The 19895-nt window shown below is 38.2% G+C and overlaps 1 protein-coding gene across 1 annotated transcript in view; it reads right to left on the bottom strand.

Moving 5' to 3' along the window:
• The window catches only part of LOC121317140 (protein enabled homolog), a 178382-nt gene that overhangs the window by 67431 nt on the left and 91056 nt on the right, over nucleotides 1-19895 (bottom strand). The window contains 1 exon segment of the mRNA XM_041252777.1: nucleotides 10782-10866. Coding sequence (XP_041108711.1) covers nucleotides 10782-10866 — 85 coding nt within the window.

Below are 19895 nucleotides of genomic sequence, written 5' to 3' on the forward strand. Positions count from 1 at the left end.
TTGATGAAATAACTAAGTAATCTACCTCGTTGTATGAAGAATTTCTTTAAAAGTAAAGTTGTCATATCTTTAATCTACATACCATTAATAAGCTTAATGTGATATATTCTAAGATTGTCTGCACCATTTCAGTTCAGGCTGTATGTGCATATGTGGGCGTGTATGTGTGTGAGCAAGTTACTAGCTATGTCACAGCTTGCTTGGCTGTTGAAGTTGCTGCTTGGTGTGTGGGGAGATAGGTGGTGTCATATTTCAATTGCCTGCTAGCCAGCATGAGTGCAGTGAGAGTTTTGAATTGTGTTTGTGCTTAGAGACTAAGATTTACTTTGACACTTCTGATTTCTGTTTAATATTTGTGTACTTAATAAAATACTACCATTGATTAAAAATTCCTTGTGCCTTTGTGGTAAATCCTCGATCTTTGTGACATGTCAATTAAATACTGTTAAGAGAATCAATCAACCTAGATAAACGAAATTATCAATTGTTTAAATTGTTCCTACAAAACAAAAATATATCACCTGACAATATTTCTACAGTATTCCATTAGTTTTTGTAATATCTCACATGCAGTACACTAGTGTCGGGATCCCTCAATGTCGGGATATACTTGGGGAAAAACAACCCCAGCAGTCTATAATTGTAAGTGGCCTTTGATGACAACCAAATTTCAGAAAAAGAAAAAAAAAACAATAAATCCTTTACACTGCTATATATTACAGCCCCAGCAGAAGTTTAGATACAAGTGGTAGCAGCCTCCACTAAACAGGTTACAGATGTAGTTAGGTAGAAAATGAATAAATACGGTATGAAGAACTTCATTAAGAAATAAATCTATACATCAGCAGCATTCAGTAAACACAAATCTGTCTTTCCTACTTTCACCTAAAGAGGCGGCCTTTGATGTCATGAAAGCTTGATTAATTTTTGTTTAGTTATTCCATTAAAAGGTATCACATCTCCTTTGTATCATCTCTGGACTGATACACCTACAATTTAATCTATCAACAACTTTAATTTCTAAAACTGAAGATTTCCAGTAGTAATGTAAATAGCAATTGAGTTACTAAATATTCAAACAGAATTCAGTATAAAAATTAGATACAAAACTACAAATTAGAACAGACAAACTCTAATCTGAACAGCTAAAACTTGTATACCTACAGCTAAAATGAACTCCATACTGAACAGAAACCCTATACATCTTCTTGGGAGGCTGAAACAGACTAAGATAATCTTGGTTATTTCCAGCTTCCACTCAAGGGGCAACTCTAGTGGTCCGTAACTTCAGACAGACATCACTGGATCAAATCAACCCCAATAACCCCAACAGTGTGATGGTGCCAGGATTATTTCAGAGATTTGGCTTGCATATTACTACCAACATAATGACACACAGAGGGTAATCATGTTACTGGCCAGGTGGCATTTAATACATGGCACAGGACGACTTTGGGAGGTTCCCAGAGGTAGATCAAGTTATTCCTTCAATATACCATGCAGTAAATGACACATGGCTGGTAACAATGATTAATTGCTATATGGAAGAGGTAAACTAAAAAACAAGTGGACCAATATTTAGTATTAGGCATTGATTAATGTTTGATACTTGTAGCTGAATTCCTGGCAGCAGAGGGCACTGGGGAACTGTGAAAGTGCAGTACGCATGCCATTTCCCTAGTATTGTATATTCCTTTACAAAATAATGGCGTTTTCTCATGTGCTTTTTGGATTGAGGAAGTGTTGCTGGAGGCAGATCTTAGACCCACCATCTGCTTTTGTAACTCTGTGTTGCCAAAGATAGACTCATTTGAAACTTATTTAGGTCACCGGAAAATTGCATTATTTGTTTGTCACACACACACACACATTATATATATATATATATATATATATATATATATATATATATATATATATATATATATATATATATATATATATATATATATATAGAGAGAGAGGAGAGAGAGAGAGAGAGAGAGAGAGAGAGAGAGAGAGAGAGAGAGAGAGATCTCACACACACTTGCTAGAAACAAGGCTTTTTTCATAATTGACAATGTTCTACATTGTATACATTTCTGCAAATACTTGAAAATGAAAACACATGTTACAATACACAAAACAAAACATAAGATGTATCAGAGCAATGTTCAAGAAAATAGAAAATTGTCTCAATCTTGGATTCCTCAAAATAGCCACCCTTTGCCTTAATAACAGCCTTACAAACATGAGGCATTCAGTTAACAAGTTTCAGCAGGAAATCACCTGACATGTCTTCCCAGCTCTTCTGCATCAATTCCCAGAGATGTAGGGCACTTGTGGGTAGCTTTGCTTTGACTCTTCTGTCCAGTTCGTCCCATATAAGTTCTATGGGATTGAGGTCTGGAGACTGGGCAGGCCAGGTCATTAGATTGAGTTGTCCTTCACTTTCCTCCTTTGTCAGATAGTTCTTGCACAACTTTGAGGTGTGTTTCGGGACATTATCTTGCTGTAGAATGAAGGACTGCCCAACTAGCTGTAAACCCGAAGGAATGGCATGCCTCTGAAGTATGCTATGATAGCCATGCTGGTTGAGCTTGCCATGGACTTGGTAAAGATCACCAACTCTGTCACCAGCAAAGCAACCCACAGACCATGGCACTGCCTCCTCCATGTTTGACAGTGGGAACCACACATGCAGAACTCATGCGGTCACCCTCTCTGTGTCTTATAAATACTCTGCGGTTGGACCCAAATATTTCAAATTTTGACTCATCAGTCCATAAGACCGACTTCCACTCCTCAAACGTCCAGTTTCTGTGTTTTTTGGCCCAGGCAAGTCTCTTCCTCTTATTCTGCACTCTTAACAATGGTTTCTTTGCAGCAATTCTTCCAGTTAGGCCAGCTTCACGCAATCTCCTCTGAACAGTTGGCCTGCCTGACCTTGTTTGGTCCTCATAAGTGCCAGTTTCTTCAAATCGTTTGATGGTCTTGGCCACAGCAGTTACAGACACTTGCAAAGTTCTTGCAATTAGTCTTAAAGATTGGCCTTCATTTCTTCAAGAAATTTTTCTTTTTTCTTTGCTTAACTGAACGTATTTTGCCATTTTCTGCTCCCTTACATTCAGGAATGACAAACTTGTGCCTACGCTACCTATATTTATAGTAATCATGGACCCTCACCTGTTAACAATAATGGGTGACAAATGGTTAATTAGGTAACATGCTAGTTAACTCAGAGAACATCTAACAAAGACACTTTTATACACATTTAATTCAATTAAGCCTTGACACAATTGAGACATGGTTTGTGTATGTGTGCCATTCAAAGGTAAATGGGCAAGACAAAAGATTTAAGTGCCTTTGAACAGGGTGTGGTAGGTGCCAGGCGCACCAGTTTGAGTGTGTCAAGAACTGCAGCACTGCTGGGTTTCTGATGCTCAGCAGTTTCCCGTGTGCATCAAGGATGGTCTACTACCCAGCCAATGGCAGGCCAGTGGTCAAAAACGGCTCATTGATGAAAGAGGCCAAAGGCGGCTGACACGAATTGTGCAGAGCAACAGACGGGCTACAGTTAGTCAGCTGACAGTCCAGTACAACATTGGTGCCAAAAGACCCATAAAAGGATGCACAACTCGTCGTACCTTGACACGAATGGGGTGTGGCAGCCGACGACCTAACAGAGTTCCACTTCTTTCAGCAAAACACAAGAAACTGCAGTTGCAGTGGGTTAAGGAACAAAAGCACTGGACGCTGGAAAAACATTGCCACGTCCGATTAATCCCGGTTCCTGCTGTTTCACGCTAATGGGAGGACTAGGGTATGGAGAAAACCACAGGAGTACATGCATCCATCATGCCACGTGTCAACATTGCAGGCTGGTGGTGGTCGTGTGGTTTGGCACACATTGGGCCCCTTGATAAAAGTGGAGGACCGTTTGAATTGCACAGGATATCTGAACATCATTGCCAAATCAGGTGCATCCCTTCATGGCAGCAGTGTATCCATCTGCTAATGGATTTTTTCAGCAGGATAATGCCCCATGCACAAGGCTAGGATTGTCCAGGAATGATTCCAAGACCATGAGAATGAATTCAGCTTACTGCAGTGGCCTGCCCGGAGTAGAGAGTAGAAGATCCACTACCAGCCAACTTGACAACTGTGGGAAGCACTGGAGTCAACATGGGCTAGCATCCCTGTAGAACGCTTGACACCTTGTAGAGTCCATGCCCCAACAAGTTGAGGCTGTTCTGAGGGCAAAAGGGAGTGCAACTCAATATTAGGAAGGTGTTCCTAATGTTTTGTACACTCAGTGTGTGTGTGTGTACACACACACATATATATATATATATATATATATATATATATATATATATATATATATATATATATATATATATATATATACACACACACACACACTATATATATAAAAGAGAGAGGAGAGAGAGATCTGGGCCTGAGTTGTGGTGTATTCAGATTCTCAATCAATGTCTACGTATAAATCGAACACCTTGGGAGTCAATAATATTAAGCAACTGTCTAACGTCACTCTGGCTGACAACAAATCCTTACTGAATGCATTTCAAGTACATTAATCTGTATCCATGTAACTGTCCACGGTTACATTTTTTGCATTAATAAATAGTTAGTACATCAGATTGGAGTTCTACTGCATCACAGTTCCATCCAAATGTGCTAAACATTCCAACATTTCTTTATGGTTCAAGTCTAATCTAAAATAGAATCAGATTTTGTTTACTTCATCAGCCAATACGTGACAGTCTCTCCTGATCTGTGAATTGTTACTTGTGCTAGTGAGATACTGCATTATTTGGCAGACACGTTTGTCCAAGGTGACTTGCAGGTGTTACAGGGCAGTACAAGGTTACAATGCAAGTTTAATATTTAAATCACAGTATTGTTTACAGTAAGTGCAAATAATACCACTAAAATACAATATGAACTAGTTAGGACGATGCCTATAACAAGTAGTGCAATAGTTTGCTTGATATTCTGAAGCCTGATGTAATAATTATCTTGTGAAAACTGAATTTTATCACTGAATGCATGAAGCACATAAAAAAAAAAAAAAAAACAAACAAACTGAGAATTAAATCTGACAAAATATAAAAACTTGACTGTCACGAGAAATAGGAAAGCATTCCGCTTTGCTTTTTATTTTTGAAATGTATGCATTTTAGTTTTCACTCAGCCTCCATTTGTTTGTTTGTTTATTTATTTATTTATTTATTTAATGTAATTGTTATTTATGCCTTGTTTGAACTATCATTCTATTTTTAAATTATGATCATATATGAAAAAAAAGTTTCCAGACCTCTAATAGCATACAGCTGGGAAATGAGTCAGCAACACTGGCTGCCTGGCCAAGTGTGTGTGCTGTCTGCATGTGTGCGTGTGATTTAAGGCCCAGGAGAGTTCATTAAAATGTTTAGGCAGTGTAAATGCTGTAACACTGATGAAGTATAGGAGCCCTGCTAACATGCTGGCATGGCAGCACAGCAGATGAATGACTTCGGGATAAAACGTAATCTCCCTCAAGCTGTGCTGCAGTATAAGGGATGTCGGCACACTATCTAAACATGATGAATACAGTACGTACATGTAACAGGGGAGACCTGGACTAGCTGTCTGACGTACGCATGGTGCTGCAGGAAGAGGGCGGCAACCCCGCTGGGATCCGTATGTCAGTCATGGCAGTGACACAGAGGTGGGGAAGAGGATTGCTGGGCCTATAAATGAATACTCTGTTGTTTCCTCAGATCTGCCCCTCTAGACGAATACGAGCCAGCGGAAGGGCTACGGACGAACCAAGCGCGGCTGGAGAGAAACCACCACATAAAAAGGAAAAAAGGAAACATTTTTGTAGCGGGGAAAGTACTTGGGCAGACCCTGGTTATTGTATAGGGCAGTGAGGAAACACCTGAATGGAGGACGGAGACCCGGGCCAGTTTTATTACTCTGTTTTATTTTCCCTTTTTCTTTTGCCTTTTGTCCTTTATGATTATTAGTTACAGAGCACCTGCATTGGACTGTGTACTTGTACTGGTATAACCGTGGTCTTGTTTACCGTCGCCGGTACTCAAGTCATGGACAACAGTGCCCTCTGCGGGCTAAAGAAAGAATTAAGGAATGCAATAAAACTGGGCACCTGTGTGGTGTTGTCAATTACATCTTTGCCTCCCATGTCAGTGAATACCCTCACCCTTCCACAGTACATGATTGTGTTGTTTTTTTTTTTTTTTGTTAATTTAATTAATATTCTGTGAAGTTTAGATCAAGTACAGTAGTAGCCACTTCAAAATAGTTAAGTAAATTATACCTGATGCAAAGATCACAATAAGCTGTAAATAAATAAACAAAATCAGTGCACAGAAACACTGACTCACAGTGCATGCATTCCCAGCTGGCCTTGGACAACATCCACATCTCCCTTGTGTCAGAGATTGGGGGAGGGGGGAGAATCTCCAGGGTAAGTGGCTTCTCTTCCTTGTTTCAGGACCTTTCAAAGCTCCAGCCTGCAAGCACAGCCACATGCTCCAAGTACGGGAAGACAAAGCTCATATCTATTACAAATTTTACAAGGTTTCTAAAGTGAATTTGAAGACCATCACCCAGTACGCAGTCTGCTGTCTGTAAAATGTTATTTACAAATGGACCTTGCTCACTACAGACCAGGGTTGCCATGTCTGCGGTTTTCCCGCCAAATTGGGCTACTTTGAAAACCCAGCCGCGGTATTTTTTTGGGCTGCTGCAGGTTTCTATTTTTTTATAGGCATGGTCCAATCAATTAAAAAAATTATAATAAAAGGAAATATAAAACACTGTCACTGAACTCCCATCATTATTTTTACAGAACAGGACCCCCTGGCTCCCCCTTTGCCAATACCTGCCTGTCAGATTGACCTTGTCAGTGAGTCACTTGACTGATGCAGCCGCATGCCTGCGCTGTGTTGTTTATAGTTAGCACTACAGTAGTAGAGAACACGTAAAGGAATAATCATTAGCGGAAGGAATCAAACACCAATCTTAATTGGAATTCATTTAGTATACCTAGACAGCAAGACCGGTCAAGATGCCACCAGGTAAGTGGCAGGAGTACGGTAGGAAATACTGTAAGTATTGGGAAAAGGAGAAAGGGCTGACCAAATGCATTACAAGTGTGCCTGGAGATGAAGAAAAGTAGGGCAGTTTAACCAGAATTCCCTAAAATAAATTATTTTTGGTTAATTACTGTGTAAAATTAAGTAACAATTTTTGGCTACTTTTGGGCTGTTTTGGAATCAACCTTTTAGTTATTTTTGGCTATTTTTGATTTAGCTTTTGAATATAAACATCACACAGATCTGGCAACCCTGCAACAGACCAAAATATCAGTGTTTTAATGACTTGGGTATACATCAAAATGCAACAGTAAAACGCTACAAACATTCCAAATATATGTAGTAATCTTGATTTCTCCATTTTTATCTTTCAAAACAAAAGTATTAATACAATTATTTTAGGAGAACTTAAGTGATTTTGAAGGAAATCACTATTTCCCAAATAACACAATCCTGGTTTCCAGAAGTTTTTCTTGGGTGCCCTGCATTTGCAAGAGAGGTTAATGCTATGTTCCCATAACGTTGCCGTGTCTGTGACATGCACCCCTAGACGTTTTTCTGCCATATTCCTCTGACTACAGCTTTCTTTCTGAAGAGCTCTGATCAAAGGAATACTGCAATTCACTGGGCACTTATTTTGTTTCAGTGGTTGCTTAAGCATTTGTTTCAATGTTCAACATTAATCAGCATGCAAGTGGTTGTAGTCCAGATTTCTAACAAATTACTAAAACATAAATCACTTAAAATAGTTTTCAAGTACACCACTTGATTTAGCAGTTTCAGGCCTAAATTCCTTCCTTGACTAACTTAGTTTAGAATCATAAAAATAAAAAATCAAGAATACTACATACATTTGGAATGTTCAGTGTTTTACAAATCAGACACTTTTGGATTTCTGCACAATATAGGCAGTTCAAGAATTTTTTTGGTGTTGGGCTCAGACTTCTTACCGACATTGTTTGTGTAAATGCAAAGACATCTCATTATAGCTCAATATAACTTCCCCCCTCCCCCCCAGGTCACAGTACACATTTTCACTAATCAAAGCTTTTTATTTTTTTATATTACACATGGCTAAGCAGAAAACCTCCCCTGCAGTTCATTGTTTTTAGTCAAGATTTATTTTAAACTTTAGTAGCCTTAAAGCAATTAGGAAATCTATACTCTAACTCCCAACTGTGATCTCCATGAAGCAGCTGTTGTTAAGGAGGACAGGACTACAGTGAGAGCCAATTCTATAAAGTCATAAGTGGTTATGTGAAAGACTACACCTTCCCCCTCAATCTGGTGTGCAGACAGACTAAGCATTTTAATTTCTACCAAACAGTATAGGAATGGAAAGTCAACCCTGTATAGAATGTCTAGTTACTAGCACGTCAGCAAGATTGGACCTTATGGAAAGTTATTGCGTCCATTGTAAGACACCATAACTTTTTAAAAGGACGCTCATACTTTGCCATAGCAACCTTAACCTGCATTTCCTAACAAGCATGTACAACCCCTCAGCAAGAAAAACAATAACTTAAAAAAACAGTACCGAATTCAAATTAGATTACATCACAGATAAACTAGGCCAATTTCATTGACTGCAATAGCTAAATATGGACGTATGCTGGAACAGTACCTGGAAGTGGAAGGTTCCCTGCCAATTCGTATAAATTACAAGAACAAAAAAGAAAAAAAAAACTTTAGTAATACAGTATGACCAAACTTTTTTTGGAGTTGATCAAGACTGGCCTGTATATCCTTATAAGGAGCTAAAACTAAAACAGTCTGCCTTCATGCTGCTGAAAAATGACAGGTATTAAAATTGTTTAGATTGTAAAATTGCAGGTGTTTACCACATTAAGGGGCTGATGCAAGGATAGGCGTAGTGCAAACAATTGCAGCTGCAAAATCCAACAAATTGCCTAGTGGTTAGGCAATTATTTTGCACTACAGCCTAGGTAAGCTTAAGAGCAATGCAAATTACTCATTACCCAGAAATAAAGAGCTGCAATCAAGATAATGAGGGTCGCTATGAGCACCGCCTCTGCATCAGGCTATTTTGCGTCCGCACTTACAGCCCAGAGGTGAGGTGAGTTAGAAGTACAGAGAGCAGCAGGTGTTGTATGAGATTTGTGGAGCACGAAAATCAAACCAAACAAAAAAATGTGAAAATGTGTCAGAGAAGGACATCAAAGTACTCTTGGTGCACAAAAAATAGTTTTCTGAGGAGAAGCTGAGATCACTCAGCATGAAATAATTATTTGGAACAGCCTCAGCCAACATCAGTTATGCTACCAAAGTGGCTATGTGGTTCTCTACAGTGGAGAAAGTCAATGCTGTCAATGTTACCAGAAGGAAAGTCAACCAGGTGATGAATTCAGCTATTAGGTCAAGGATGACCTGTGGAGTGAGACTATAACACCTTACCAATGCATCCACCAACATCCCAAACAAAGATTCTGGGTTTGAATATGCAGGATCGAAGGTTTTCCTGCCTGTCCTCAACAAGAGCTAAGCATTGCCGCATCAGGAGATTTACCACAGCAGCCATCCCGAGGACAGTGCCAGGTGTCTGAAGGTGTGTGGTTTTATACAGCTCACTTCTATAATGGTTTGCACCTTGTCAGAGCAGATGAAAAGTTTCTGGATTGTCAGCAATTGCCAAGTGCAAGGCAGAATCCTTGCATCTCATTATAATGTTTGCACAAGTTTAGTATTCCAGATCCCCACCCAATTCCATGCTGTATTCATTTGAATACATTTCAATATCATTTAAATGGATAATGTGCTAATTTGATAGTGGGTGCAAAATGGCAGGTGAAAAACATTCTTTACATACACCGCGCACTAAGTCCCACCTCACTTTGCACGTATTCTTACATCAGCCCCTAAATGACTTAATCATAAAAACATGTTCTCCATAATCACATTGTGCTTAGCCTGGTCAAATCCAAGCTGGGCTAGTTAGTTAAAGCTTACGTACACTATAGCAGTCTAAAGATCTCTCAATTTTAGTATATCTGTAAACAAAAACATTTATTTTACAAAAATAAACAAATATACAGTGGTAGATGGTCCCAGTAATGTATTGCTGGAATCAGATTTAATTTAAATTTCAACATATTATCTGTACCCTATCTCTCTTCTTAGCTTTCTAAGATTTACTATATTGTATGTAAAATAAAAGGCATCTCTTCATTGGTACATCTGTTAGTATTTATGTTTTATTAAAGCGGTTAATGAATGTTCCAATGTTAATGGAAACCAGCACTTGTTCTTTAGCCTGAAAAGACCTTATTCTATTATTTTACAAACGGAACCCTGGAAGTGCTTTAACAGAACGATTTAAGATTCAAGTCGGTCCCTTTATAGTCACAATTTTTTTTTTTTAAGGTATGAAAGCCTATGCATCAGCATAATGCATTACTGTTTGTCTTTGAGTCAACCTTTTGCACTCCTATTGAATAATCTGATGGGTAGGGCATCCACCCCCACAGGGGAAAGACAAGTTTGAGACCAGTATAACACACACTCATCACGCCACAACTGACAGCTAGTGGCAACATGGTAAATACACAGCTTCTCCTAGCCCATCACTCAAAATATTCAGCATCTGTGGCTGCCTTCAGCAAGCAGGGCTGAAAGGTATTCCACAAAGTGGACAGATTAAAAAGAAGATGTTGTTACCTCCTCTGTATCTCCAGTTCCTCCTGTGAAGGACCATTCTGCGCCTGAGGGGAAAGCTGAGCGTTTTGTCGTGGCAATGTTGGGCCTGCAGAAGAGAAAAAGCATTTATTTTGAAGAGAATTTTCCTGGACAGGGTTTACAACCGATATTGTAATCACCAAGACAAACACCCTCACAGGGTTACCATTAAGTGCCATTTTTACACCAGTACAGCAATGGGAGTAGCATTGTAGTAAGGTCATTGAAAAAGTTAAACTGATGTCAAGGCTTATTTATATAGTAGGCATTGTTTAGCATACTGAGCTCAGCGGGTGGGGTGATTAGTGACCGCTACTAGAAATTCAAGTCAATTTCAGGAAAACTTCGAATCTAGTTATCAAATAGTGTCAGCTTTGGCACTAGAAAAGAAGCAGTTGCTGGAAAATTTGATTAAATATTGTGTGGGGAGACACTCTTTTTGAAAAGCCTGATCAGATACTGACAAAAAGTAAAACATGTAAACCCTATTTAATAACTGCAACAATCACCGCAAAGCATGTGTGTCTAAATAGCAACTTCTATTTTAAATTCACAAATTCCTCTTTAATATGAGAGGGGAACTGGGGTCACATTTGACCACCACCACCCTAACCCAAAAATATTGAGGGCACTTTCAGTTCCACCCAACTGTGCAAACTGAAATATTTACTTCTTGCATGTAACTTATTAAAAGTGTATTTTTCTAAACTATGAAACAAGGTGCCAAAGGCTATGCTTCTCCTACCCTTCCATGCAATTTGTATAGATTATTAAATCTAGCCTACACTGCTATTCCAGGTTTAAAGTGACCCCATTATTCTGCACTCTGTGATTATTGCATAAACCTTGATCTTTACATTAGTTAGTTGTATTATGTTCCCACAGCAAAACATGGAAGCATCGACTGTATTAGCATTTGTATGCCCACTTCTGCACCCCCTTCGTTAAGTTTCTGAATGAAATACAAACAATCCAATATTTACATCTCAACAGTGGATAAACATGTTTCTTCATTTAATAATAATTTACGGCTTTCTATCCATTTTGTTTTTAAACAGCTGTAACATGTACAGTAACTAATCGAACAAAAACACCCAGTACAAACTATATTAATTAAATAAAGGACAATCCAGAAAATGTCTGCAATACATAAATCTTGACCTATTGGTAGATTTTTCCATGTTTCTCAATTATTTTGCAATATAAAACACTTTTTTTTTTTTTTTTTTTTTTTTTGCTGAATCGTTTTAGTTAATCAATGTGCATGGCAAATTCATAAGCCTCCTAGAAGAGACAACACATAAATAAAGTAAGCTTTACAGACATCACAAGCCTCTTAAACATTTTAAATAATAAAACAAAAAACTAAATCTAACAGATTAAGCTTGCATTCTATTTAACTTTCACCACAGTAGCTGCCAAACTATTAGATCAATACAGGTTTGCAGATCTACACAGTAACCTTTCTATCTGAATAAATGCCAGCACCTGCTTATTAAAACAACCTATTGCAACTCTGTAAACAAGATACAATTTAGTGTGAAAATTGTAGCCCATCAAAGAAAATGAAAGCCCCTTCACTGCCGTGAGAACAGGTTAAGTTGTGAACACCTACATAAGAGGGAGACATGATCCCGTTTCTGGCAGCAGATATATTTCCAGAGTCCATTTCCACCATCCTGGGGCGTGGAGCCGACAGTACCTTCCAGAGACTCCTCGGAACCCAAGTGAACTACCATCCTTTTTACATAGTAGCACTTAATAGAAGCTGAGTGCTAGAGACCTTCCTCCAGTACCACAACACTGATTCTTCACAAACCCAAACCACTTTTCAATAAAGATATGAAGTTACATGTCAAATGCAGAAGGACGAGTATCCTGGTGCATGCTCTGTGTGGTACAAGGGGCTTGGTCTAGTGAACAGTGCTTTACAGCATATTGTTTACATATTGGTATGAGACTGCACTTACGCCTGCTGCAGTTTGCATTTCCTGCCCATGTTAAATTATTCATATCGTGTTTGCGAAGGGCAACCAACAATGCCCTTCAGATTACTATCAGATAAGTTTATCTACAACAGTTACTTAAAACAGGATTTTAAAAAGGTATATAGTCATTAGCGTTCTGTTTTGTTCAAAATTAAACCCATTATTAAGTTTGGACTATACAGTATTTGCCCTTTGTATACTATAGGAACTAGGCACAACACAGTAGTAATTGATGTTCTTAATCCATTCACTAAACCTGTCCAACCTTTTTGGTTTGCTTACTACAAAACTACAAAAAAATACTACAGTAAATAGGGGGAAAAAAGAGAGAAAAAACAAATTGAAATCAGACTGCATTCACACATGTACACAAGTACTCATTAAAACATGTTGCATGTTTACACATATTCATTTTGTTGTATTTTGACTGTACCTGCTTCTATCACACACTGCAGTCTCTTTAAACCCATTATCAGTTTTAAACCCCACCTTTAAAATGCAAGACAGAAATGGTGGAGCTCATATGTGAGCATGTATGAACCATCATGTATGAACCATCAATCAGATTTAAAATAATAAAAAGTGAAAAATTAAAAGTTGGTTTGTGCAGTTGTGGTCTGTCGTTTTTATTTGTTCATGTGTCTGACGTACTTGTATTTATCTGCATTTCAGCGCATTGAGACGCAATCCCATCATTGAAGACAAGGTCAGGTAAGACAGAGATATTGATCAGGTGTTGTAAGAGTAATGCTTTCTAATGCACTTTACCCTGAAAGCACAATCAACCATAAAAGCATCTGACTGCCAAGAAAGAGAAAGCAGCTCTTGTCTACAGGATGAAATTTCAATTCCAGATTTCGTAATGCTACTTTTGCTCAGCGATACCAAAAAATGCTTTCATCATTTCTAATGGCTTTTTAGCCTTTTTTTCTTCACTTCAGCTTCTATTAGTTGCATTTGACAATAACTCAGTGTTTTTACCATAACTTAATCTTTATACCATCAGTGTGACATTTATAATTAGGTTGGCCCTGCATCGTATTAAAATACAATGGTACCTTTATGAGTGTACATTTCAGAAACAAGCCCAAAAAGATAAAATTCTGGGTAAACGGTACACTATCAGTACAGTACCACTAAGGTAAATGTTGTAATGAGGTTACACCAATAGGTTATTGTAACAGGACGAGGAGCCCTGTACATGCATTTGTTTATTTTAGAACAGGGTTTGCCCTCCGCAATTTGTTTTGTTGTATTCTTATTATGGTTTATTTATATGTATTATTTGTAAATATATGACTGTGAGACCAGTAGCTTTTGTTTTGCAGGCCCCATCCACACTAAAATACCTTGTGTGAATGAATGACTAATAATTCTGTCATTACCCCTCGGCTATAACCTGTGCAGACTATGGTTAAACTCTCGGCCATGATATAAAAGACCTGCAGCTTTGGCTGCAAGAGGTGGGTGTACAGAGGAGAGTACGGGAGAGCAAGAGGAGAGTTTTTTTTTTTTTTTTTTTGTCCTACAGGAACAGTGAAGGCGATTACCAAGACCTATTGTTTGTGTTTAGTGTTCATGATTATTTTGTTTAAATTTTTATTTTGCTCTATGAGCAGTGTTTCTGTTTAAATATTTATTTTTGTTTTGTTATTTAAATAAACAGCACCACAGCATCTTTTTGCCTTGCAGTACTGCCTGTTGGTTTTTGTTCCTGCTTCTGGCCTGACATCACAGGGCTACCTGCCTACCTACTCGGCTATCCTGTCACAGTTATTTATTTGTATCCAGTATACAATGCATAGGAGGCTTCGTGGTCAGTGGTTATAGAAAGGGTCTTGATAGCAGGGGGTTCCCGGTTCAATGCAACTGTAAGTGAATCTGCAGCAGCAGGTGGTGATGAAGCACAGTTTACCCCATAGTCTCAGTAAGTCGCTTTGGATAAAAGCATCTGCTAAATGACCAATTAATAATAATGATAATTTCCATCTCTCAGAGAAGAGGATCAAAATGTAGTAAAGTTAAATGCTCAGTACCAATAGAAATTAGAGTTGCCTTGGCTAGGGCTGTTTTCTTTTCAGGTTTCTGAAACGGTTTGTTGATGAAAGGCATTGGTGCTATGAGCACTGGAGACATACACAAACATTTAGCCTGTGTACCCTAACTTAATTCTTTGTTAAATAAATGCATCCTAAGAACTGAAAAGCTTAAGCTGCAAGTTTGAGATTAAAAAAAATAAATAAAGTTCTTGAGTCTGTCGGATCTGTTAAATTACTTTGTGTGGACTTAACTAAATAAAAACAGCCAAATGCAAAAGAACCGATTAGAAAAAAAAGTTAGATGAGGTCCCAAACCATCCAAAGGGATGCTGTGTGGACCAACTTAATAGTCATTTGAGGAAAAAAGTATCTGGATTCAAAGGGATGTAGTAGTCTACCGCTTAGAGTCTTAGCGCAGATGTATATTAGATGCTTCTGTGAGCAGTTTTGTTTGATTATTCTATCAGTATATTGACTGTATTGAAGTATAGTGTCTTATCCATGGAGTCATATGTATTATAGTATTTGGCTACAATAATCCAGAATACTAAACTACAATGTTGCATATATTTGGGGGGTCTGGCAGGAGAGTTTTAGCTTTAGTTTATTTCTGATATAAATCTAGATTACATTCTAAATTAGAAGTGCTTCCTCATCAGAAACAATTTTTAAATGGTGCCACACATCTTAGTCACGTTGAAGCCAACATGTTGATTAATAATTGCAATTTAAAAACCATCAGCTGCAGTTCTACTCAAATAATTGCCACTTCCAACTAATCGGGTGTACCAAACAAAATGTTTGTCCTCTAATAAATAATTTTATGCTTTTGTAATACACAAGTATGACTGATGCAGTAACACTGTATTCAACTTATTTAAATCAGTTAAATAAGTTGAAACCCCCCCCAGATGCTTTTTCTAGAAAGCCAGGGAGACACAGTGTCTAGCCTCATCACAGCACTAGACGAGTGATTAGCTTTACTGGTCTGTGTCATGACAGCTCTGGCTGCATTATTAAACATCAGGATACAAAATAAGTTAATATGTTCCCCACTGATGGGGGGGGACTCAAATACTGTACCCTTACCTTTAATGCTCAATATTTGTTTGTAAGATTGGACATCACGATATAACTAATAAAAATAAAGCAACATAAACACCAGCAAAGGCTGTGCCAAACCAGAACCTTTCCAGCAGAAAAAGTCTTAGAAGCAGGTATTAATTTTGTATCCTTTCAGGCTGATGCAGTGACCTTAAATACAAAGACTGAGTTCATATCCGTGTCTGTCAGACACGAATTTGAGCTTAGCAGTTGGATGCATCAAGTTTCTGGGTTTCAACAGCACAATCTGTTAGTAACTATTTAATACTGGTCTTGAATAGTGAAAATAAAAATAAATGATAGAATGTATACTTACTTAAATATCTGGTAAAACAAGACAGATTTTGGATATGTATTTCCATAGGCTGCCCTTTGTCATTTAAGATTTCACATTTTTGTTTTAGAAACAAAAACAAAATAAATATTTGTCAATGAAATTATGTTGGTCTGAAAACAAACAAACATATAAAGGTACAGTAGCATGTTAATTAGCTTATGACTAGCAGAACTAGTTACAACATGGCCATCAACCTAAGACAGTTATCTGCACTGTGTACAGCAACATGATCCATTGCCTGCTACTGATAGCTTTAGATATAGTGCTGGTCTGTCACAAGGGTAGATAACAGCAGTAACATAATTACTTATCAAAAAGACTTCAGCCCTGTTGCTCTTCTGTATGTGTACCCACACCACTTGAGGAACTGTAGTTTAATATAAAAAACGTAGGTCCAGTACACACACAAAAAAACTGATAAATAAAACTAACAAAAGAAAAAGGTGTGTAGTGTCCCATACCATTAAAGAAAAAATGTAAACACTTAACAGTTGTTACCTTAGTAGCCCGTGCTGAAATAAGCTCTTTAGACATTTGAAGTAAAAACATTTTGTGTTGTCCCACCACATCGGGGATACCCTTGCATAAAAGACTATTTAGATATAATAGCGCTCTTTGTATAACTTCATTTTTAAACAGGAGTGTGGGCAGCTTCAACACGGTACAGTCTACCACTTAAATCACAAGGTTTTTTTTCCCACAAACACAAATGAATAGCTTACTGAAAATTGCCAAAAAAAAAAAAAAGCCACATTTGGTTATTTTTAGACTGAAATAACCCTATCCATGTCCAATTTAACTCAGCTACAATCTGAACAGACAAGACTTAATATTTATGAACCCCTTTGCAGCTTCCATCGGCTATGTTCGATTCCCCTAATGGTCTCTGGGTAGCCGCCATCGACCCTTCATAGCTGTGTAAATACAGCATTCTGTCATTAAACCGCACCAAACTTCATATAGAGACAGTCCAGCCCTTTGCGAACCTGCCAGACTTGTCTGCTTACTTACAAAGCTTGATTGACAGGCTATTTGCTTTGAGACAGTGGCTCTGACTGGTACTGCAGCTGTCAGTCTGTCACAGACCCATATTGCCAGATCACCTGCAGTTTTTCAGCACAACAAAAAAAAAAAAAAATCCTATTTGCACTTTCTATTTCAAATGACAAAGAAAACATCTACTACATGCAGGTAATTAATTTTGTGTTATTCTAAGCTTCATAAATACATTGATTTAGAAGTATATGCATGTATAAACTAACATCTCATGTATGGTAATCTCTATAAATAGTCATTCTTTCCATTTGTGTTCTGGCAAGCACCTGGAAATAAATAAATAAAACAAATTTCACTCTACTGTCTCACATGGTTCTTACAGCATTTTAAAGACAGCGTGGTAAAAACATAAAATGCTTGGTTGAGAGGTGACATATGACAAAAATTCTTAGCTATAAAGAGGTTAAGATCTAAAACTTATTTTTTGTACAGTTTACAATTTCATGAGGAGAGCAAAAAAATAACCTTGAAAGATTTTCCATTAGCTCTAAAGATGAAATCAATATACAATAAGAGTTATCACAACCAAGGTTAAAAATAGACAGACAATTAGCAAACAGTTTAAATTAAACCTTACAGGTCCTTGCTTTAGGGACTGTGACATGGCAGGAGACCTGCACATGAAGAGTGGGTTTTGTGTGTATATATTTTAAATAGTATTGTGTAAAAATGTGTTTCTTGTAAATGATTAATGAAGTACCTGACACTCCTGGGAGAGCCTGTCTGCTGTGTGTGATCCTAAATCAGCAGGTAGGTGTGTTCCAGTGGGGCGTTGGGAATTAAAAAAAAAAGCCCCATTTATTCACCTCCAGGCTGCTGCAAAGCCAAAGCCAACAGTCTGAACATCGTCAATGCTACCCAGACAAAGAGACCTAAAGACCTTGCTTTAATCCTCTGATTGCCGTGAGAATGACCCGGGATCAGAACGTAAAGAAGCTGAAATTCGCCAACTTCTGTGTGTGTGAACCATGGTTGGATACTGAAGCAAGTCTAAACCTCCAATCACTGTGTGTTTAACAAGGATCAGGGTTTGTTTACTAATCAAGGATTAGTTCAGGGATTGTAGATCCCACGAAAGTATAGAGAGCTAGGTGAATAAGCGGGAACTCCATTTATTAGTAACACACAGCGTTTTCACAGCACCTTTTAGACCTTTTAACCTGTAGTGTTTATTTTGCTTTCCATGCACTGTGTTGTATTTTCTTCGTATATGTAAATAAAACCTGTTCACCTCTGTCACAGGGACATATTTAATTAAAGTAACTTGTACAGATTCTACTGTATCTGTGGTGGTTGTGGGACAAAATACTATAAAAATGTAGCAATCAAGAGGCCAACAAGGGTATTTTAATAGTGCTGCATTTACTAAAAAAAGTCCTACTAAAAGAAGAACATAGAATGACTACAGTCCAATTACGAGCAAACTAATGAACATCGATAACATAACATTAGCTTAGCTTTCAGTGACCTGCACACACACACACCATCCTTTAGGGGACACCACACCGACAGCTTATTCTGCCTGCCTACTTCTGTATTGTGATGACAAAGTAATGCAGCAGCTCCACCTGCAGGTCTCCTCTTCCTTTTTTTTTTTTTTTTTTTTTAATAGGACTACTATTATAAAAACATTGCAAAAGTAATAGGTCTGTGTTTTGCAAAGCACAAAGGCCGATTCAATATTTAAACCAATAACAAGCTTATCTAAAAGCTGTATACAAAAGTTTAATAAGTGTAAATATAAACATTAAATAAAACACAATTTATAAAGTATAAAAAGCTTGTAATTTGGACGGGGTAGATATGTATTTATATAGCCCACACAATATAGTGTAATAGCCATCCATCCATCCACTATTTGTAACCGCTTAATCCTATAAAGGGTCGCGGTGAGCCAGAGCCGAACCCGGCAGACACAGGGTGCAAGTGAGGACTATACCCTGGATGAGATGCCAGTCCATCACAGGGCAACTAAGGGACAATTTAGAGAGGCCAAACCACCTAGCCAGAATGTCTTTGGACTGTAGGAGGAAACCGGAGTACCCGGAGAAAACCCATGTGAACACGAAGAGAACATGCAAACGTCACAGAGACAGACCCCTCAGACCGGAATCGAACCCAGGACTCTAGAGCTGTGAGGCAGCAGTGTAAAAAGCGTGCCGCCCTACAGTGTAATATATAGATGAATATTTTGCCATGGCATCATTAACTGCCATGTTCACATATTCACTATATGTTTGAAAACAGACTGATTCTTTATGTACATTGTCTTCTAAACATGGCTATACCTCTATCATCATGCGAAGAAGCAGATAAGACCTTGCAGACCCCCCCCCCCCCCCCCCTGCCCCGCCCTCCCGGGACTATTAAACCAACACAAAATGGGTGAGTATACCCAAGCTGTTGCAAGGACATGGTAGTATATAATTGAGCTACAAAGCTAAGCCGAAACCACCTTGTGCTTGCTAATCAGTATCCCAGCAATAGCTGGAAGAACATAGGATGAAAAACTCGCCTAATGTTCTGTTGAGAGGGTGGACTGGGAAGCCGTCCTCAGCAATCTAGTGCTGAA

This window comes from Polyodon spathula, chromosome 6 (genome assembly GCF_017654505.1).
Source record: "Polyodon spathula isolate WHYD16114869_AA chromosome 6, ASM1765450v1, whole genome shotgun sequence".
NCBI classification, from domain to species: domain Eukaryota; kingdom Metazoa; phylum Chordata; class Actinopteri; order Acipenseriformes; family Polyodontidae; genus Polyodon; species Polyodon spathula.